This window comes from Drepanopeziza brunnea (genome assembly GCF_022702325.1).
Source record: "Drepanopeziza brunnea f. sp. 'multigermtubi' strain 214-2 chromosome Unknown ctg14, whole genome shotgun sequence".
In the NCBI taxonomy this organism is placed as follows: domain Eukaryota; kingdom Fungi; phylum Ascomycota; class Leotiomycetes; order Helotiales; family Drepanopezizaceae; genus Drepanopeziza; species Drepanopeziza brunnea.
The window spans coordinates 1,500,085-1,522,722 of NW_027094077.1; the positions used below are offsets into that span (position 1 = coordinate 1,500,085).

The following is a 22,638-nucleotide window of genomic DNA, read 5'->3' on the forward strand; positions in this document are numbered from 1 at the left end:
TTAAAGTAGAACTCCGTAGTGGTCAAGAAGGCTTGAAAGTCGGCCGGATTGTTAAAGAGATCTTTAAAGAAGTCATAGGCTTCCGGGATCGTGCTCGAAAGGGTCCGTGGTCGGGTCTTGTGCGGCCAAGAGAAGAAGCGTCGTTGCGTGAATCGATAGAAAGCTAAGTGCAAAAGAGACTTGCGTTTGCCGCAAGCACACTTGAGGTTGGCGTCGTAGTGCTAAAACCTAATATAGTACTAAGTAAAGTCTCCGTGCGTAGTCCGGATCGCAAGTAGTCTATGTAAGACATGTCGTGGGAGTTCTAGCTCCGGAAGGGGCTTGATTAGGTGGAGAAGGCCCTATTTCCGATACGAGCGAGAGAGCTTAGGGGAGTTTCGGTCGCCATAGAACCTTCGATTCTTTAGCTTGTATACTTCATCGAATATTTCGAGCGGAGTTCGAAGGTGCTTTACGCTTCTAATACATCGTGCAAGTGAAAATTCGACCGAACGAAGAAGGATCGCGGATTTGAGCGCAACCAGAGTAATAGCGGGCCGTATCGTCATCTAGAAAGCCTTCGTATTCTTCCGTAAAACCGAAACCGATTCCATAACGGGTTCCGTTAACTCTGTAAAAAACGATTGAGATCGTAATCTTACGACTCGTTCTCACCACTTCCCGTGTTGACTTAGTCTAGCCAACGAGATGAGATAACGATCTCTTAGTTTTGATAATATCTTTACAACTTTTGGATATGTTTGAACTTCGCTCATCTCTATGCTCAGCAACTCGGCTTGGGATTTAGATCAAGCGGTATTTGCAAGCGATAAGGGTAGAACCAGCCACCCGTTTGGATATTTTGAGCTCAGCCATCGAGCCGCCATCAATTGGTCTTCCGAAATAGATAGGCTGGAGAATCGCTAGCTGATCTGGCACGCATGAAGGGCTTGCGGCCAGGCAGTGACCGGTCGGTATCTAATATACTTCCACCGAGGCAGCCGCTACGGGCCGCACCGCAATCGCATCATAAGAGTAAGGTAACGGTTTCTGGAGCCGCTGCTCGTGGTTTCTCGTTATACAGCATCAAATCCCACCTAGTTGAATCTTCGCTACATACCCGGCGCTTGCATCAGAATCACTTTGTCGCTTATATTTCACCTGCGTCTTTACGTCAAACCTGCAGGCTATCTGCGGTGTATAACAATCGTGAATAGGAGAACGCGTTACAAACGACTGTTTGTACGTAACAACATCGAATATGTCAAATTTGGTCATGTGTAACTGGCCCACTTGTTATGCCGAGTTGTAATAATCATCGACAGATTGCACAGATAACCTGTATATTGCATAGCATGTGATCCATACGCAAAGAAACCACAGTGCATTATCGAAAAATAGTATCTCTGTATGCAGATGCCCTTGCTTGACCTTTATCGTTTGTACAACAGTACTTGTAGGGCCACAGAGGCGGTTTCGAAACTTCGAGCCTGCCGTCCATTCTATACGATGGGGTTCCTCAAGAAAGGGTCATAGCGTGAGATTCAATCTTATTCGTCGGATAAACGTTGACAAAACATCAAAGAAGGTGGCGTGTCGAGATATGTCGTCAGCAGAAGACCCGACCCGAGCATCTTTGAAACCGCATCTTAGTTCCCGAGGCACGGGTACCCGTAGTCCACGTTTCGGCACGATTTTCAAGCATCTCGCCACATGGGAAAGAAACAGCTAGTGTCTCGCGAGTTCCGTCGAAAGCCGAGAAATGGTCGGTGGTTAGGTGAGAATGAGTAAACGCTCGCCGCAGTCGACTCTCGGGTTTTTGATGATATCACCGTAAGATCTACTGGGTATTAGATCGATGGTGTGTCAGAATTTTGCCTCTGCCCGGTCCTTCACCGGTACTTGAGGCTGGAAAGTGTCCAGCTTGTGCTTTAGATCACAGGGTAACCTCTGAGATGCATACATTTGAGGCTGTTGGCGCCCCAAATTTCACACGGGGCCAAAGGCTACTTTCAAATTTACATACAGGATTTGAACTTCTCAGCTTCGAGTGCGTTGAATGCTTCTGTTCCGGCTCTTGTATTGTTGTACGAGAGCCTGAATTGCATCAGGTATGCACAATAATAGATGATAATATTTATCTTCCACGTGGGGACGGAACCACCGAAGACTAGAAGACGTTTCGAAACTTGGCTCAAGCTTCTACTGATGGTCCGCGGAAAAGGACTTCTAGCTCGTGAGCTTGGTCGGGACGTTGGGGACGTCCGGGTCCTGCGCTTTGATCCTTGTTAACTTGGAAAGCACGGGCGATCTGGGCTGAGATCGTGGGAAAACAAAAATTTTTATTGGGCGGATAGATGCTGTAGCTATGAGATGAGTGTCGGGTACTGATCGGAAACTAACAAGTTGTTCTTCGGAATACCTAAGGATGGGAGGAGGAGCGATGTCGTTGGAATTACGCGAGAAATTTGCTAAGCTACGCTAAACATAAACAAGGTTGATTTCCACAACATTATTTTCACTTCAACCGCCTCAACAGCGCAAGTGTGCTTTCATCCCGCAGTGCAGCGAAACATGTTTCAAGATATGTACTGGCTTCTTTTCGCTTCATCTCATATCTGATGACATATGCCAATCCCGGGAAAGAATCTCCATCCATACCGCCCAATATGAGCTGCCCTCGACAAGCTCTCGTTGCGTGCATGATTTGACTAGGGTGTCGCGAGTTATTGCTGTGCCTTGAGGATTGTGCAGGAACTGAATCTTGTATTGTTTCTGTCATATCATTAATTGCGTCTATGATTGACTAATGTTTCTTTCCTGAGCTCTGTTCTCCAGTCAAGCCATGTTATGCCGCTCGTCCTGGCTGACATCTGGTGAGAGTATCGTGGACTAGTGCGGAAAGTTCTGACTACCTCTGACGTTTGCTTTTATCGGCGCCACTACAATCCTCTTCGAGGGACGAGTGTCAGTAGTGCTCACTATTTTCGTATTCCTGTGCCGGAGGTCCTAGATATTTTGCACTCGGACCTAACAAAGCGTCCGGCTTAGAGCCTTGTTGGTCCACGCCAGATGCCAAATATTAGTTGCCAAGAGTTTCTAGAATCAAAGTTTGAGCTCAAGCATTTGTAATATTTGAAGCCAGAGCCTGGCGCTTGGGTGAATCTGATGTGATCCGATAGTCCGATCCCTTATCTGAACCCGGTTCATGTCGAGCATCACTAAGCGCGACATGTATACTGCACCGACCGGTAAGCATGGTGCAAAAACTCATATATAGAGTCCGTACCGTCTCTCTACTTTTCGATCATCATCATTCGATCTTCAGATCTTTATTCAATACAGACTACTAGAACTCCTAATACTTATTTCCCTTAAGATTTTCCTCGACTTCTTCCGTTCTTTCAGTCAACGTACCATCCCTCTAAGATCTCCTCTCTAATACAGTTCAAACTTCACTTCTCGACACTCTTCAATCACCATGAGCGACTACTCACTCACCATGAACGTGATCCTCTTTGGCGACCAGACGGCGGATCCTCAGCAGTTCTTGACGAAGGTCCTGCGCCGCAAAGGATCTCCCCTCCTCTCCTCATTCTTGGAGCAAGCACAGGTCGTCCTTCAAGAAGAGGTGTCGTCTCAATCACCCAGCCAACGGCGGGAGCTGCCTGCCTTTTCGAATATTGCCGAGCTTGTTGAGAGATACTACAAAGCCGATCGACCCAATATTGCGATTGAGAGCACCGTCACCTGCTTGGCCCAGTTGGTTCATTTCATAGGAGTGAGTATTGAGTTGCTTTCCAAAGTTCTTGGCAGATGGCATTTTTCGCAATCAGATTTTAAGCAAAACACCGCTAACTGTTGATAAAGTACTACGAACAATACCCTCTCGAGTATCCTCGATCCGCTAGCTCACAGATTCTGGGGATCTGCACTGGACTCCTCTCCGCATCTGTTGCTGCTTCGAGCAACTCCTTGTCCTCCTTTGTACCCCTCGCAGTGCAGGCAGTGCGAATTGCTTTCCGAACAGGCTCAAGAGTCTCAACTATTGCAGAACAACTGGAGCGCACAACAGACCAGTCGAAAACATGGTCCACTGTAGTTGTTGGGATCACTCGAGACGATGCAGAGATCGCTCTAGCGGAATTCAACCGTGCACACGTAAGCACATCTTGTATCTCGCCGTTTCTTCTGGAAGCTATTCTAATTCTCAATTCCAATAGGGTCTTTCAAAGTCCAAGTGTCTCTACACCAGCGCTGTGGGGTCTATGTCCGTGACAATCAGCGGACCACCATCCGTGCGCGATCGCCTCTTCGACACATCACTTCCCTTCCAAAATCTTCAGCGAAGGGAAATCCCAATCAAAGGACCTTACCATGCGGCCCATCTTTACAATGCATTGGATGTGGACAGAATCATTGACGCGGATATTGCTAGTCGCCTGGAGAAATATTCAGTGATACACCCGGTCACGGGAATGTCACAGTCGGGCTCTACATTGGAGCTTTTCCAAGACTGCATTCGGGACATTCTGTGCAACCAAGTTCAGTGGGAAGCACAAGTTAAAGCTTGTGTTGCAGCAGTCCGTTCATCATCTGCCTCTGGGGTCAGGGTCCTTGCCATGGGACCAACTGCACTCGCCAATCCCCTGGTATCGGCCTTGAAGGTGGGAGGCGGTCTATCCATAATTTTGGAGGATGGGGTGTCTTTCTTGGCTCAAAATCGACTGCCCAAAGCACCTATGGGTGAACTCAGGAACTCCAAGATCGCAATCATCGGAATGGCTGGCAGGTTCCCAAATGCCGCAGACCATGAGGCTTTCTGGGATCTGCTTGTGCAAGGGCTTGATGTTCATCGCGAGGTTAGTGATTCTCTTCACCCTGCTTGATCAAAACTGACAATTCAGATACCTGGTGACCGCTTTGATGCCCAAGCACACTGTGATCCAACTGGAAAAGGCAGGAACAAGAGTCATACCCCATATGGCTGCTTCATCGACAGTCCTGGCTTATTCGACCCCCGGTTCTTCAACATGTCTCCACGGGAAGCTACCAAAACCGATCCGATGCAGAGGTTGGCTTTGTCCACCGCTTATGAGGCTATGGAGCAGAGCGGCTTCGTCTCTGATCGCACACCGTCCACAATGAAGCACCGTGTTGCTACTTATTATGGACAGACTAGCGACGACTGGCGTGAAATCAATGCCGCTCAGGATATTGATACCTATTTCATCACTGGTGGCGTCAGAGCTTTTGGACCCGGCCGAATCAACTACCACTTCGGGTTCAGCGGACCATCTTTCAGTGTTGATACAGCATGCTCTAGCAGCTTTGCTGCGATCCAATTAGCCTGCACATCATTGAGAGCCGGCGAGTGCGATACAGCATTTACTGGCGGCATGAACGTTTTGAGCAATCCCGACATCTTCAGTGGGCTTTCCAAGGGACAGTTCTTATCGAAGACTGGATCTTGCAAGACCTATGACGCAGGTGCGGATGGTTATTGCCGTGGCGATGGTGTTGTCACTTTGATTCTCAAACGGCTCGATGATGCAATTGCAGAGAACGATCCGATTCTCGGTGTTATCAACGGTATCGCAACAAATCACAGCGCAGAGGCTGTCTCAATCACCCACCCGCATGCCGGAGCCCAGAAGTTCCTGTTTCAGAAGGTCATGGACGAGGCTGAGGTCGACGTCCGGTCGGTGAACTACGTCGAGATGCACGGGACTGGGACACAAGCTGGCGACGGAGTAGAGATGGATTCAGTGTCTTCAGTCTTTGCTCCTACGGCCGCAAGTAAGAGGATGCGTGGTAAGGACCAGCCGCTGTTTGTTGGGTCTGTCAAGGTATGTACTATTTAACTCTATATACAGAGTAGTCTAGAAGCTCCAGGCTCTTTGCTAACTACATCACAGTCTAATATTGGACACGGAGAAGCAGTCTCTGGGGCCTGTGCGATGGTGAAGGTTCTGATGATGTTTCAGAAGAACTTGATTCCACCGCATTGTGGAGTCAAAACCTCGATCAATCCGGCTTTCCCTAAAGATCTCAAAGAGCGATCTTTGGATATTGCTTTCAAACCTACGCCATTTGTCCGATCTGCAGAATCCCCTCGCTACGTCTTTATCAATAATTTCAGCGCTGCGGGAGGGAACACCGCGCTGTTGCTTGAGGACGCACCGAGGAAGCCAGTGTTGAAGATCGACCCTCGGTCAAGCCACCTCGTGATCATCACTGCCAAATCCCTGTCTTCATTCAAACAGAATGCAAAGAGGCTTCTGGCGTGGGCAAGTGACAAGAATGATTCAATCCTTCCCAGTCTGGCATACACAACAACAGCACGACGCAACCATTACCCTTACCGCCTCGCGTTTGAAGCGAATACCATGAGTCATGTCCGTAATACTCTGGGCCCTCTGGTCGAGGCTTCCCGGGCCCCAATCTCTTCCAGCAAGAAGCCTTCTGTGGCTTTCAGCTTCACTGGTCAAGGTTCTCACTACCTTGGGATGGGCAAGACACTTTTTGAAGATGTGCCTCAATTCCGTCGAGATATCGAGGACTTCGACCAAATCGCTACCAGCCACGACTTCCCCTCTTTCATCGGCCTCATCGATGGCAGCATTGCTGATCTTGCTACCGCATCCCCTGTCGTCACTCAACTTGCGATTGCGTGCCTCGAGATGGCCATCGCCAAGCTCTGGGACTCTTGGGGAGTCAAACCATCTGTTGTCATCGGACACTCTTTGGGTGAGTACGCAGCCCTTCAGGTCGCCGGGGTTATATCAGTAGTCGACACCATTCTTCTCGTAGGACACCGTGCGCAACTTCTGGTCTCGAAGTGTGCCATGGGTAGTCACGGCATGCTGGCAGTGCGAGCCAGTCTCTCTACGATAGAGTCAATGATTTCTCACATCCCTGTCGAGAAGGCTTGCCACAATGGTCCAGAAGATCTCGTTTTCTCCGGTACAGTCGATAGCATCGAGCAACTCAGAGAGACCTTGACGGCAGCTGGGTTCAAAGCGACTAAGCTCAATGTCCCCTACGCTTTTCACTCAGCCCAGGTCGACCCTATACTTGAGGACTTCAAGCAGCTCGCCAAAGCCGTTGTTTTCCATCAGCCACGTGTACCAGTTATCTCCACTTGCCTAGGCAGTGTTGTTTCACAATCGGATATTTTCGGGCCAGAATACCTTGCCAGACACTGCAGAGAGAGTGTGAACTTCTTTGGTGGTATCAGCTCTGCCCTTGACAGCGGCTTTATCAGCAGCGAGAGTGCCTGGATCGAGGTTGGTCCTCATCCAATTTGCTCCAATATGGTCAAGAGTACCCTTGGAAAGGAGACTACCGCCGTACCATCCCTTAATCGTAATGACAATACCTGGAAGACACTCTCGAGCAGCTTGTCGTCGCTCTTCAACATGGGCGTACGCATTGTAAGTTCTACAGGAGTTCTTTGATCCATTTACAAATTCCTGGAAACCAATTACTGACTTTATTTCTATTTAGGACTGGTCTGAGTATCACCGTGACTTTAGCCAATCCCATGAGGTTCTGCCGCTTCCATCATACGCCTACGACGACAAGAACTATTGGATCGACTACGTTGGTAATTGGACTCTGACGAAGGGTGACACGTTCAAGGCTGCACCAGTCAAGCCGAAGTTCTCAACAACCTCGATACAGAAGATCACTCACGAGCAAATTGACTTCAACTCCGCGGTCGTTACTGCCGAATCAGATCTTGCTGAGCCGCTACTACGTGCGGTGGTTGAGGGGCACTCAGTCGCCGGTGCTGGTCTTTGTCCGTCGACGCTCCTAGCAGATATGGCTATGACACTTTGTGATTACGCCTACAAAACTGCCAGGCCGGATGCCCCTAAACCATACGTCAACATCATGAACATGGAGAATCACAAGACTCTGATCCTCAATGTCACAAAGAGCTCCCCTAGCCAGATTGTCAGAGTTGAGGCCAAACTAGACTTCGCTTCCGGAAAGGGTGAAATGTTCTTCCGGGCCGTCGGGTCTGACGGAAGCCTCGTCGATCACTCAAGATGCGACATCAATTATGAAGACCCGGCCGCATGGACCAAGGAGTGGGAGAGGCAGAAGTTCCTCGTCCAAACCCGTGTTGATATGTTGAAGAATGGGGGCAAGGGTATCCATACTGTCCAGCGAGGATTGGCTTACAAGCTTTTCTCTGCCCTTGTCACTTACGACGACAAATTCCGAGGGATGGAGGAAGTCATATTGAATAGCGATGCATTGGAAGCTACTTCCGTTGTCAACTTCCAGGCAAGCAGCAAGGATGGCAACTTCTTCATGAGCCCCTACTTTATCGACAGTGTTTGTCACATCACCGGCTTCATTATGAATGCCAACGATGCTGTGGATTCCAAGAAGCAGGTCTACATTTCTCATGGCTGGGAAACACTGCGATTCGCGAAGCCCCTCGAAGCCGATAAGCAATACAGATCTTACTGCAGAATGCAGCCTGTTGCTGGAGCTGGCAAAATGGTTGCTGGTGATGTCTATGTCTTCGAAGGAGATGATATCATTGGAGTTGCTGGTGGTGTCAGATTTCAATGTGTGCCACGAGCCCTGCTTGATACCCTTCTGTCGCCAGCGAAGAGCAAGGCGGATTCCACCCCAACCATGCCAGCACCAGTCTCGAAGGTCAAGCAGCAGACCGTACCCAAGACCAGGACCAGCACAAAGAGCCGAATTTCAGCAGCTGCCAAAAAACTCTCCTCTGCTCAGGCAGTCAAAGCCGCGAAAGAGTCAGAAGCAAAAAATATGGAAATCGTAGTCACTAGCAATCTGGTTGCCAAAGCTATGCAGATTATTGCCGATGAAGTCGGTTGTGAGATGTCCGAACTTGCAGATGTGAGTGCACCTTCCCCCATTCAACAGATCCCTGCTAACTGGCTTGAAGCCTATTGAGTTGTCCGATCTCGGTGTCGACTCACTGATGGCACTCACCATTTCGGGTAGATTCCGCGAAGAATTGGAGCTTGACTTTTCCAGTACTGTCTTCAACGACTTATCTACAATCTCTCACCTCAAATCTCATCTGCGCCAGTTCGAGAGTGTCAGCGAGTCCTCCGCAGGATCTTCGGGAATGTCAACACCAGACATGGTTGACTCGGACACTAGCGACTCCGAGTATTCATACAATTCGGATAACGAGGCAATGATCGAGGAATTGAACGAAAATGATGAATCTGAGGAATCGGATCTCATTCACACCATTCGCTCAACCATTGCCGAAGAGATGGGAGTCGAGCTGGAGGAAATCACGGACAACACAGACCTGGCCACCATGGGAATGGACTCTTTGATGTCTTTGAGCATCCTCGGCGCATTGAGAGAAAAGACGGGCTTGACGATGAATTCTGACCTGCTGGTCAGTAATACATCGATCGACATGATTGAGACTTCTCTGGGCCTCCGAAAGGCCAAGTCCCAAGTAGCATCTCTCGCCCTGAACCCCTCCTTCCTCAAGGCATCAGTTCCACTGCCGATGCCTACGCCCAAAGCAGAAAGATTCTCGACGGCATCTTATCCCCCAGCAAGCTCCATTCTCCTTCAGGGCAACCCCAGAACGGCGCAACATACCCTCTTCCTTTTGCCTGACGGATCTGGCTCGGCAACTTCATACGCCCCAATTCCCGATATTGCTGCCTCTGACCTTATCGTCTACGGTCTCAACTGTCCGTTCATGAAGACGCCCGAAGACTTTACCATCGGCGTCGCAGCAGTGTGCCAGATCTACATGGCTGAGATTCAACGCCGCCAGCCAAAGGGCCCTTACAAGCTTGGTGGTTGGTCAGCGGGAGGAGTGCTTGCTTACGAGATGACTCGACAGTTCATCCGCAAGGGTGAGACGGTCGAGAGACTTCTCTTGATAGACTCTCCCTGCCCTGTGAAGCTGGAAGCTCTACCATCTTCATTCCACCGTTACTGCGACAAGATTGGTCTTCTCGGCAAGCCTGGCGCCAAGATCCCCAGCTGGCTGCTGCCACATTTTGCCTCTGCCGTCCGGGAACTGACAAACTACTCTGATAGTTTGGGGGATGCGAATGATATTGATGTGTCGAAGATGCCTCCCACCACAGCGATCTGGGCTCGTGATGGCATCGTCCATCTGGAGACCGACCCAAAGCCTGAGTGGGACCCTGCTGTGCCCATGCCAAACTCCATGGACTGGCTTACCCACAACCGCACCGATCTCGGCCCCAACGGCTGGGAAAAGCTGGTCGGCGCTGAGAATATCGAATGTCAGAGCACGGCAGGGAATCACTTCACCATGATGAGACAGCCAGTCGTAAGTCTAACCCCACACCCCTAGAAATCTATATGAATGGCGACTAACATTTCAACAGACGGCAGAACTGGCAGCCTTGATGAAAGCGGCTCTCAAGCTATAGAATTTCAATATCATCTTGTCCGATCAGTTGTCTATGTATTGTATCATGACGGAGTAGGCGGATATTTGTTTGGGATTTTGCTTCTGTCTGGCGTCCTCTGAGCGATTTGTGGAAGTCAACGGGTATTTGGCTATCGCATTTAATGATTTAAAGATATGTATAATGCATTTAATGATGAGCGGGCTGGGCTAGAAAAGTTTTGTTCTTTTAACGAATTTCTTTTTTAGAATGAATCAAGTTACATCAATTAAAGCACGGCGGCGATCTAAGATCTGTCGATCATGGTCCTTATTCATGCAAATGACTCCTGTTGAAGATCTACTCCTCATCCTTCAATTCGTTACAGAAAATCGCGTGGATTAGATTCAGGGGAGCTCTTTATTCAGATTATGTATAGTTCTTTAGGAAAGGGGTCGAGATTCACTATTTCTCTTCTTCTTCTTTTTCTTCTTCTTCTCAATCTATTCAAACCATATCTTAGCCGATGCACATATACATACCTTACACACACACATACATATAATCCCCCCCCCCCCCCCAAAAAAAAAATTCAAAATGAAATTCCGACTCCAGATTTTATTTCTGTCATGATTTACATCTAATATATATGCATAAACGATAGGAAGGTATGAGTGGCGGTCGTGATATAATATAGCCGTCGCTAGCAGCAGCGATGCGGATGCTTCTCCGTAGTTGGCCCCGTTCTTCTGGTCAGCCAGCACAGTACGTGAGGTTGGTAAGATTAAAGATAAGGTACGGATGTACGCCACTTCTCGGTCCGGCGGGTAACGGACATGGTCAATGCGGTCAAGTTTAGTTTCCACTTTAAACCCCCTGGTTTCCCTACCCTCGAGGGGTAATACTTACGCCTGCGACGTAGTAGACGTGTACAGAGTATGAACCTTACTAATTCGCTGAGTCTAGCTATCGACCGCGCTCAGTTTAATGCTGGATTTGCATTGGCTTTTGGATAATACAATTATTATCGTCGGCGCGGTATCCGCACAAAGATATCTATTGCTTTGCAAGAAAAATATTCCTTATTTTTCTCTTTCTCTTCGACAAAATATTTTCTCTGCTCCTCAGCGCAGGCCCAGCAAGGCGTTCTATCTCGGAATCAGGTCAAGATAACTGAGCAGCTTAGCTCATGACCATGCGGAATCCCCGTTTTCAGCCTTGACTCAGTTAATAACTCACCCCTTATACGCCAGGTTGCGTTAACTCGGCTGCCAAATCCGTCTATTAAGTTGTACCTGTATTACAGTGGTGCTCTCCCAGAGTTACGTGGGCTTTAGTTAGCATTGACCATTTTCTTATTTCCACGTGACCAATAAATGCGAGGACCGCTGGTCAGCTGTTCTTCGGACTACCCTTCCGGAGGACCGTAATGTCTGCAATGCAGTGCAGGCACGGTGCCTCCCTCGCTTAAGGGGTCCGGGGAGAGGTTATTAACACTTAAGCGAGTTCTAAGGATTTAAGATTTAAGAGGAGAGGAGAAGAGTTTTTGTAGAGTTGAGTTTCGAGTCAAGTTTAGTTGTTTTTGATAGAGAGGGAAGGAGGTTTTTCTAAGTGTGAACAAATGCTGAGGGCTTGAAAGGGCGGACTCTCGTCAAGATTTTTTGGAAGGATTATGAAGGAGAAGACGTGGTGTCATGATGAAGTTTCGGTGTGGTGATCAGACAGATCGACAGTGAGCTGGCGTCTCGCTACCTTTATCCCACTTCTTCGAATAGAATCGTGTCTGACTTTTGAAGCAAGAAATGATGGGCCAGTCAAGATTCTGCATCGTTGACCTAAACGAGAATCCGAGTGGGCATGCACCCGGATAATAGTCTCTTGTAAGTAGATTGGGTCTATTGATTCAAAATGCAAGTTTCCAGTATTATAAGCACATGCCCTCAATGCACCTCAACCAAGATCTGCTGCCCTCCCGCCGCCACCGAGCCAAGAACCTCATCCCTAAACTCCCCCACCTCCCCCTCATCAACAGCAGGCATCTCCATGTCCTCATAGATATCCCTAAACACCCTCTCAAACTCATGCTCGCTCCACCTGACCGTCGGCTTCAACCCGGCAAACTTCCACTCGCCGTTCACCTTCGCATAATAATGCACGTTCGAAGCGTGAACATGGCCTTTGTGCCTGACCTCCTCCAGCGCGGGCGTCGTGTAGACCTGGTGCGCGGCGCGGATCTGGTGATAGCCGATGATCCGGCTGTCGGAGACGCGCTCGTACCGGCGTGCTCCGAGCAAGTGTTGTGTTTCGAGACACGGGTTGCCGAGGAAATTGGGGCTCGATACCATCTTTACGAAGGCGGCGGCAGACACTTGTGAAATGTGAATGTTAGCAAATGCAACCATGAGCCCCTTCCTCCGTATGTTTTTCTGGCGATTTCTCTGAGTCGAAGGATTCTCTGGCATTGCAACACCGCTTGTCTTCCGAAGTTGAGGCTTCTCGCTCGAGACGTGCTAGCATAGGAAGAGAGGATTTCGAGTGAGGGATTGGCATACTTTTAGGCCATAGGCACGCCTTGCCGATGCTCGTATAGTCGATTAGAAGATCTGGAGCGAGGATACTCTTTAGACGAGCCCAATCCTGTGGATGTGTCAGAAATCCTCATAATATTTCCGAGAGTTCGCGAAAGTGTAGGCGTACCTTCGCGTCGTAGCTATCCGCCCATTCGAAGACTAAAGATTCGAGTACGAGATAGTCTAAAGAGGAAAAAACCAACGTCAGGACAAGTATTTTTGGAAGTTGGAACTTGGTATCCCTTTACCTTCGAAAGATATAGTCTTTTTGCTCTGCCAGAGTCCATCGTTGTGCGGCGCCTCAGCGCAAGGTGATTTGGAGTGAGGCATGGTTTGGTGGATTTGCGCAAAGCAACTTTCCAGGCCGGGGGAGAGAAAAGAACTATGGGGGTGAGTAGTTGTACACGATACAGAAGGTGGGTATTTTTTATAGATGAAGCAGGCAAAACAGCTCGGTGGACGTCGTGTGCTCGCTCAAAGAATTCTATCTGGCTGGCGCCAAAGTCCCAAGACGGAAGAAACCACACCACCATGGGCAAGAAAGTATCGGACTCTCCTACTCCCAGGAGTACACTGCCACTGTCCGAAAGTCGGATGTTACACACATTCCGTGAGACAACCCGCGATCTCCACAACCAGTCCGTCGGTATTCGGAAATTAAGGAAACGAGGGACAGTCAGTTCCTACGAGTCCAGGCGACCGGTATTCAGCCCCCGCTCCCCCAAAAGGAACCCACACCGGCGAGCACGGATGCCGGTCGAGCGTCGACCAAAGCCCGGAAGAGCGAGCTCAAGACACAACTCTGAATCGGTAGCTTCAAAGCGAAACAGAAAATAATCATTGCGCGCGCTTCTTTTCTGGCCGGGAATTTGATGTGGTTCACTCACTCCTTGCAATTGCGGTCAGGATCCGGACTTTATACGGACGGAGATCCGAGGGATGGACCGGATGGTGAAGCCGAAAGGACGAGTGCCGAAGGAGGACTGAGCGTTGATGCTGCACGACACGCATGTGATTTTGCGCCCGTAAATGCATCCGTCCAACGGGAATTGGCCATGGATTGGAGTGCGTCCCACGGTCCCAGCGAGCTCTAGACAGAAATAAGTGTAGCCTCATCACCACGGAGTCCGCGCTCGTGTATGATATCCGATATAAGTTCGAGAACATCTTTCAGACAGGACTCTCATTCTTTATCAAATATCCAAGTTCAACACCATCGATATCAATACTCTTCAACTTTCTCACAACCATGGGTTCAATCAGCGCCACATCCCCTGACTACCAGGTAAGCTCGCTCGCCAAACCTGCAGCAATGCTCAAACCATAGGCAAAGCTCGATTGAAGCTCTACCGTCTGTTTGGTACCATACTGATTTGCCGAAAAGGTCGGCTCCCTTGAAGGAAAGGTTGCACTCGTTACCGGGTCTGGCCGTGGAATCGGACGAGGCATCGCCTTAGGCCTTGCCCAGCGAGGAGCTTCAGTCGTTGTCAACTATGCAAACACAGCGAAGGGTGCCCAGGAGACTGTTTCACAGATTGAGCAGCTGGGAAGAAAAGCGTTCGCGATAAAAGCCGATGTAACGAAGGTGTCTGAAGTCGAGCGGCTCTTCAAGGAGGCCGTGGCGCACTTCGGCCGCATCGATATTGTCATGTCAAACTCGGGAACGGAGAACTTCAAGTCGGCCGACCAGATCACAGAAGCGGATTATGACAAGGTTTTCAAGTCAGTACAATCTGCTCTGAGGCCTTGTTTCTCTAGGCTCAGGGATAGCTCGGAGAAACACCATGCTGACTGTTCGTCCAGCCTCAACACCAAAGCTCAGTTTTTCGTCGCGCAGCAAGCTTATATCCATATGGAGAAAGGAGGAAGAATCATCCTCATGTCGTCGATTGCCGCTACCATGTCTGGGGTTCCCAACCACGCCCTCTACGCAGGAAGTAAAGCCGCAGTGGAAGGCTTCACTCGCAGCTTTTCAGCAGACTGTGGCCCTACCAAGAGCATAACTGTCAACGCTATTGCCCCCGGCGGAGTAAAGACGGACATGTTCGACGAGTAAGATATCAGTCAAACTATCGAGATGGGGATTGACTAATCATTCGCAGGAATGCCTGGCATTATTCCCCAGGAGCCACCCCGGAATCATCTCCGGAATCCATCGAAGCTGGCATTGCAAAGATGTGTCCTCTGAAGCGATGCGCAGTGCCTGAAGACATTGCCAGAGTCGTTGCCTTCTTGGCGAGTAAGGAGAGCGAGTGGATCAACGGCCAGATTATTAAATTGAGTGGAGGATCGAATGCATAATTAAGGAGACGACTCGAGGGTTGAGTAATGAGGAAAGAGGAGTCGTAGGCAGCATTTGCTCCTTCGAAATTCTGATATATTTTGTTGAGAAAGTTTCATTTGAACGTTGGTATTTGGAGGAAGTTTTGAGTCGAAATGGGAGCTGGCTGGATGCTTAGTAATTTATTCCCTTGTTTACTATTACTTCAAGTGGCGTGCTCACGTACACCTCGGCGCCTCGGTACCTCGGTAACAACATCTTACGCAAAACTCGGCAGTTATCAAACTGCACTGCATAGAAAACTTCCAACATACTTCGTGATGTGCCATCTGATAGATCGCAATTTTCGCTCCGCTGGTCAATAGCACCCACCTGCCTGCGTGTAATATTAGACTTAAATTCAAATTTTCTTCTGTTCTCATCTCATAACGTGGGATTATCGCCGTTAAACATGTTCCGTTTCACATCTCTTGGTTCACCTTGCGCTTTCTTTCTGCCTTCTCTCTTTTTTTCGCTTGATATAATGCTAGATCGCAGAGGCGATAGCGCTTGATCATGAGTGCGGAAACTAGCCGTCGTCCGAAGCCATGGACGGTCCAGATGTGTAACAGGAACGGAGGATCACTCCGAGGCGAGTAAGGAATACGGATACGTAGTGTTTTGTACAGGTTTGGCTATGGTTTGAAAATAGAACCTTGAGACTCGACACTGCTTTTCTCACTTAAACGATGGTTGCAAATTTGGATCAAGTCGGAAAAAAGTGCTCATGACGTTGATGATGATGTTGATGTTGATGGTAGACTGTTTGCCATCTTCAGGATAATTGCGCTCCATTATTGCTTCATTCAGTGTGTCTGATCCTACCTCAAAGTTCTGAAGTCCCCATAAAGGAGAGCAGGACGGTTTCCCTTGAATATCCACATTCGACACCTTCACTTGGCCTTCGTCGCCTTTGAATAGCCCGAGTCGTCCCAGATAACAAATTATTGAGATACGATACAAGTGTGAGACATGCTGCTCATTGATAAGATGTACTCGGAAAATCTGTCAGTCTTGCCCCGACGAGTTTCATCAGTACCACAGGAAAAATCCGAATGCTTGACAGGTTCACACATTGGCGTAAACTCCTTGCGACTTCCGTCACCTTTTGCTCGAAACAAATGGTCCCAGAGCATCTGCACAGACCGGCCCAGTATGAAGCCAGAATGTCCCCACTCGTATAGAACAGTGGTCAAAATAAGACCCTTCGCCTCGCAAGGCCTAACTTTTGCACTTTCTTGTATCGATTAATGCCCAATCGCGAATAAAATAACCATTTCACAGTCATTGATATTCTGCAATTCTGATTCCGGTAAGAAAATGGTCAACACTGGGAAGCCAAGCAAAGGATGCTATATGTGTCGAGCACGCCGGATTAAGGTACGATGCTCTGATACTCTTCACAATGCTAGCGATATGCCAACGTCGTCGATTCCTAAATGGTGTCTGACTAACAACGCACAGTGTGACGAAGCAAAGCCTCATTGCATGAGATGTCAAAAATCAAAGCGAATTTGTCCTGGTTATCGAGATGCTTTGGAGCTCAAATTGCGTGATGAGGGCAAATTGACGAAGAAGAAAATGGCCCGGAGAACCAGCCAGGATAAATCTACTCTCAGCAGCCTTGTGCAAATCAATAAAGATGCGGCTTCGGGGTTGTTCGCAGATATCTCACATTCCTTCAGCTCCATGTCCTCGCAAAGTTCGCATTCACGTAATACCTCAACATCAAGCTTCACATCTCAAGGCTCGGTCGATTCCTGGATATCTGACTCTGCGATGTCGCATCATCAATCCTGCAATATCATCACCAGATACATGTCCACGCCACTTGATGAGCGCGCCTCGTGCTATTTCCTTGCGAATTTCATTCTGGTCCCAGAAAAAGGTACCATGACAGGCCACCTGGACTTCGTCATTCCTCTTTTGAAGCAAAGAAATCCCCCCCAGTGCATAGTACAAGCTTTCTCAGCTGTGACTCTAGCCGCTATGGGGACTCGACCGGATTCGAAAACGTTACTTCCAGCAGCAGAGCTGGGGTACCTGAAGGCGCTGAAGGAGATTAACGGTGCCCTCCAAGATCCGAACAATGCGTCCTCTGATTCAACACTTGCTTCGGTCATGTTGATGGCATTATTCGAGGTATGAACAGTTGGTCCAATGCTCCCAAACTTTACTAACCATCTCAGCAAATCATACCGTCACAAGTTAGCGAGGCGCTGATCAAAGCAAGCCAAACCTGCCCATCACGCGTCAAAGCAGGAGGCTGGAGTTCTCATGTTGATGGAGCAGTAGCTGTAATCAAATCTCGCACTATTGAACAATGGCAGTCATCTTTAGGGAGAGAAATGTTCATCGCAGTTAGGGCTCACATGGTAACCAACTTCTCCACCTTGTCGGGGCCGCAATATCTAACCTTGTACAGACAATCCACTGTATAGTGAACTCGAAATATGTGGACCCTGGGGTAGATTGGATGGTATGTGATGAATTACTCATTGTTCTTGAGCCTTTTCTCATTCTAACGGTACCTCATAGGGTATCACCGCCGACGACCCAGTCTTGGAATCCTACTCTGCTGCTAATCTCAAGATGGCGAAACTCCGAGCAGACAACGATATTATAACGACTGCTCGAGTCCGAACAGCAGAAAACATCGGAAGGGCTCTTGAGCTTCTACGACAGGCGGAGGCGTTGGACAAAGAATACATCGAGTGGATGAACAATCTACCCCCGACATGGCAAATCAAGACTGTGGGTTGGGTAGAGGGCGAGGCATCCGACCTGATGGACTCAGCCGTGCATCCCGGACGGGTAGACACTTTCGAGAGTCTCTCGATAGCATACCACTACAACGTAGTCCGGGGCTGCCGTTTGTTTGTCTGGACCACTATCCTCCGCTGCGTAGCATGGCTCGGTGATCACGGCGATTATAGACTGTCGCCGGAATACAAAAGGGCATCTCAGATATGCCACCAGCTCATCGAAGAAGTCGTTGCCAGCATGCCTTACTTTTTCGGATGGAATCGCGGCAAAGATCCCGCGATGTCTGACAGTGCGAATTTTGGCTGCGGGTCCAGCGATCCAACATCTACGAAAACCCTTGCTGGCGTCCTCGGCATGTGGCCCATCTTCGTGGCTGCATCTTCAGACTTCGCATCGCCATCTCAGCGAGTCTTCCTACTTGGCCGACTAAAGCACATCTCGGAGAGCATGGGCGTCAACCAAGCGCTCATCATGTTCCAGGCGAGTAGAGTCTATTCTCATAAAACATCCTTCAGACCCCCAACTAACATCTCCAAGGCCAAATTCTTGCACCCCTCGATTTACATCGCGCGAGAGCGCGTACCTCCTCACCCATTGACATGCGACACTGCCAATACCCCCGTCACAATATCCACCGCAGCCACAGCCACAGCCGTTCCAACTCCCTTCATCCCAGAAGTCTCCGTGTCACCCCTGATCATCTCACAAGACCCAACCTGGCTGGAATCCCCCATCTCAGAGCACCTCTGGAGTTCCTCCCCGGAAAGCACTCATTCCACATCCAACTGGACCCCCAAGAAATTCATCGAGCTGCCTTACTTGCAGCCCGACGTATGGTTCCCAGAAATTTCGGCGACGCAGGAGTTGCCCTTTGGGCATGTACTCTCGATGGAGTATGAGAGGACTCATAAGCCGCATCAGCATGCTTGGTTTGGAGCGGTTACTAGCGCGTGAGAGATTGTTATTATCTTGACATCTTCCGGTAATTTTTTAAGTAGCGGAAAATTCAATCCGCATTTCTGGAGCTCTATTAGAGTAGCAGTTGATGGTCACGAGGAAGCTCCTGATGAGTGTGGTTGATTGACTTGTATCCTCTAGAACTAGGAATTGGGACGAGGTTGTAATAAGAATTAGTGCCAAGGCCTGAGGTCAGTGCACTACCAAGTCTGGCCAGTGCACCCTGCTCTCCTTACACTTTACCTAACAACAATCCGAAAATATAAGGCGTTGATGTGGATTTACAGCGTATCTTAGGCTTCTCGATAATTTTGTTATATATAAATAAATAAAGAACCATCGAATTTCTAGCCCTACTATGAAAATGCATCCCTGGCTACAACCTCGTTCCTACATATTAAGCTCCGATTTTCAGAAAACTATAGAGATGCAGTCAATTGGATTTGTCCTTATTCTCCCTATCATCCATCCGTCAAGATCCCGATATTGCATTAGGCTCCGGTCTGCTAGCTGGCTGTTAGCCTATATATCCGTTTACCAGCATCAATATTCAAAAAAATATGTTCGCTTGTGTATCAGTACAATAAAGCATAAAGATCAACGATATACGGTCAGCTGAGACTACGAGACGAGACGACCAGCTGCAGACTCATCTCTCTTCGCTGTAAATATACTTGCGAGATATACAGGCCGTGAAAAGTTAGAGGGCCGGGAAGCGCTCTTCACTCACTTTTATATTAATAATTATTTAATAGTGATATTGGGTTTCGCTTATTACTCGCTTAAGGCTAAATCTCTGCTGATCAAATGCTTAGCTTCAGTATTATTTTATGCTTGCTTGCAAGTTTCCGGTTCGGACTTTTAATGCTGAGATCTGGCTTAGGAATAAACGGATGGAGATGAAGCTAGAAATACAAGAAGAAGTGAAAATCGAGAATTTATTGTACGCAAACTACGCTACCGGATTCTATTAGGAAGCTTGGTTGAGGTGAGAATCCGCCACGGATATTAATACCACCAACCTCGGACGCGAATGTTGTAAGATACTGACTTAAGTTCAAGCATAAATATGAAGCCAAGCAAGTGAAATAATGGCAAGAGAAACCGGACTTCTTTTGCAGGATTCGCTTGGCATTTATACCTAGCTATATATGTATCAGCATATCTACGGAAACCTACCTCATTAGATACGCTCAAACCCACAGCTTAAGGTCTTTTCCAGACGCAGACAAGATCTTCGCCTCCGCACCTGTATATATGTATATATATTATATATTCACATCACTGAATGTCACGAGCGCGGGTAGAACTCGCGCCACTCGGCCATCGGATCAAAAGACCACAGTGTGCAGCCATGCCGTACACGTTCTACCCCGATACTATATAGTTGGCCAGCTTACGCATGACACGGATATTGACGTCTCACAGAGCTATTATACATAGTATACAATCATCTAGCAACCAAACATGAACACGCCAACTTCGTCCGATCAAGCAAGCTCTCGCGTAGCTAGATAGAAGCCATATAAATCAGATGCATGTATCTATATGAACGGGGTCGCGCGAGGGTCGACCGTCGTACGCCCAGGCCACACATCTACTACGCGGGCTAAGATCTTAACGGCAAAAAAAAAAAAAAAAAAAAAAAAAAAAAAAACTCCATCTCGCGACTTGAGATTCCGATTCCGAAGCGGGCACGGCTAGAGTAGGGTAGGGTAGGGTAGTAACCCATTAGCATATCGAGGCCCGAGGGGAAGCAACATTAGTCGACGACTATTTGCAATATGAATAAAGTTCGGGTTTTTGAAGAGGAATTAATAGTGGGCCTTGACGTCGCAACTTTTGGGGCCCTTCCCTAAAGTGGGCGAAAAAATTATGTCCCGCGAAAAAATTATGTCCCGCTTTAACGCCAAAAACCGCGAGGAACGTAGACACTTATATTGCTTATAACATTGCTCATAACATTGCAATAATATATATATATATATTTTTAATAATATTATTCATTCTCAATTAAGCTACGAAAATTTTATTTCACCGCGTGTCTTTTGAATTGAGTTAAAAAATGCTATAGATCGAATCGACGGCGAATCTTTTTTTTTTTTTATCTTCTTCAAGCTCTTTCTTAAGCTCTTTCTATTTAATAAATATTATTTTTATTAAAGAAAACGAAGATAAGTATTTATTCTCTTGTTATCTTCGTCGCCTTTATTAATTTAAAAGCAAGTTAATAGATTTTATTTAATTCAAAAGCCTTTTTTTTTATAAATATTTAAAAGTCGATTAAATACGAAGCGTCCGCGAACTTAGCAAGATCATTTTCTCGAACTTTTTTTAATAAAGCAAAGCAAAGCAAAACAAAGCAAAGTAAATTAAAGCAAAGCAAAGCAAAGCAAAGCAAAGTAAAGTAAAGCAAAGCAAAGCAAAGTAAAGCAAAGCAAGTTAAAGCAAAGCAAAGCAAAGTAAAGCAAAATAAAGCAAAGCAAAGCAAAGCAGCGCAACGAAAAAGTAAAATAATTAAGTAAATTAAAATAAATACATAATAAAGAGTATTTAAAAAAGGAAAATCAAATACGTAAGTAAATAAATAAGTAAATACGTACGTGTATATATACTGTGTTAAACTTATAAGAGACTAAAGTCTTAAGAATTAAAGAAAAAAAGAAAAAAGAAAGCGAAAAAGCGAAGAATAAAATCTATAATAAGCTTAGCTATCTAAATCTATTATATATATATATATATATTTTTAAAAAAAAGAAAAAAAGAAAAGAAAAAAAGAAAAAGAAAAGAAAAAGAAAAAGAAAAAGGAAAAAGGAAAAAAAAAGAAAAAAAAAAGGACGAAAAAAAAAGATTTTTTTTCCCTTTCTTAATTAAGATTAAAACTAACGCTAAAAGATTCTAACTCAATTTTTTTTAAATATTATATTAAATTATCAACGTTTTTCGCCGTTTTTTACGCTGAAGCTTGAAGCGGGACATAATTTTTTCGCGGGACATAATTTTTTCGCCCACTTTAGGGAAGGGCCCCAAAAGTTGCGACGTCAAGTCCCACTATTAAGATCTATATCTTATTTTTTTAAAATTAAAAATTAATTTTAATTCTTTTTTAATTTAAAAGTTTTTTTTTTGTTTTTTTTTTAACTTAATTTTTCCAATTTAATTTTTTTTTATTTAATTTTTTTTAATTTAATTTTTTTTAATTTAATTTTTTTTTATTTAATTTTTTTTAATTTAAATTTATTTATTATTATCTTTTTTATTTTTTTATTTTTTTTTTATTTTTTCATGAGTATATAATATAGAACAATGGACTTCTGAAGTGAATCGTGATGAGATTGGAACGAGCTGGAATATATCACGAGGAGATGAAAGTATCGAATACTTGTTGCGTCGTGACTTCCTATATCTATCCGTGCGCTGATAGTCTATTCTTGCCCCTGAGAAAAGGGAGATGGCTCTATCTGGAGTTCTAGACCCGCGATCGACTACTCCGAACTGCATGTCTCAAGCGCATTCAATGATCTCGATGCGATTACTAGACGTCTTGTATATACAGCTATCCGTAGAGCTCATCAATTGTTTACTAACGCTAACGCCCGGTTAAGGTCAGAGTTTCGGTTTTTGGCTAGGGGATTGGACGGCGGTGAGAGCCCCC

General features: G+C 46.9%; 4 protein-coding genes across 4 annotated transcripts; 3 read left to right on the forward strand and 1 right to left on the reverse strand.

The window, feature by feature from the left end:
• Nucleotides 1-3,460: 3,460 nt before the first annotated feature.
• Nucleotides 3,461-10,412, forward strand: L3040_008022 (uncharacterized protein; the record flags this gene model as incomplete). Its single annotated transcript, XM_007295480.2, has 8 exons — nt 3,461-3,760; nt 3,850-4,140; nt 4,203-4,841; nt 4,887-5,828; nt 5,898-7,415; nt 7,489-8,868; nt 8,918-10,309; nt 10,368-10,412. The coding sequence occupies 8 exons, from the start codon at nt 3,461-3,463 to the stop codon at nt 10,410-10,412; spliced, it is 6,507 nt and encodes a 2,168-aa protein (XP_007295542.2).
• A 1,898-nt stretch (nt 10,413-12,310) lies between these two features.
• L3040_008023 (uncharacterized protein) lies at nt 12,311-13,270 on the reverse strand (the record flags this gene model as incomplete). Its single annotated transcript, XM_007295479.2, has 4 exons — nt 12,311-12,738; nt 12,923-13,007; nt 13,068-13,123; nt 13,189-13,270. 4 exons carry the CDS (start codon nt 13,268-13,270, stop codon nt 12,311-12,313), a joined length of 651 nt encoding a protein of 216 aa, XP_007295541.2.
• A 919-nt stretch (nt 13,271-14,189) lies between these two features.
• Nucleotides 14,190-15,241, forward strand: L3040_008024 (uncharacterized protein; the record flags this gene model as incomplete). The annotated part of the gene is made up of 4 exons (XM_007295478.2): nt 14,190-14,225; nt 14,325-14,662; nt 14,744-14,992; nt 15,043-15,241. 4 exons carry the CDS (start codon nt 14,190-14,192, stop codon nt 15,239-15,241), a joined length of 822 nt encoding a protein of 273 aa, XP_007295540.2.
• A 1,339-nt stretch (nt 15,242-16,580) lies between these two features.
• Nucleotides 16,581-18,980, forward strand: L3040_008025 (uncharacterized protein; the record flags this gene model as incomplete). The annotated part of the gene is made up of 6 exons (XM_066154787.1): nt 16,581-16,640; nt 16,725-17,402; nt 17,450-17,635; nt 17,686-17,739; nt 17,799-18,506; nt 18,564-18,980. The coding sequence occupies 6 exons, from the start codon at nt 16,581-16,583 to the stop codon at nt 18,978-18,980; spliced, it is 2,103 nt and encodes a 700-aa protein (XP_066010682.1).
• Between the last annotated feature and the right edge of the window lie 3,658 nt (nt 18,981-22,638).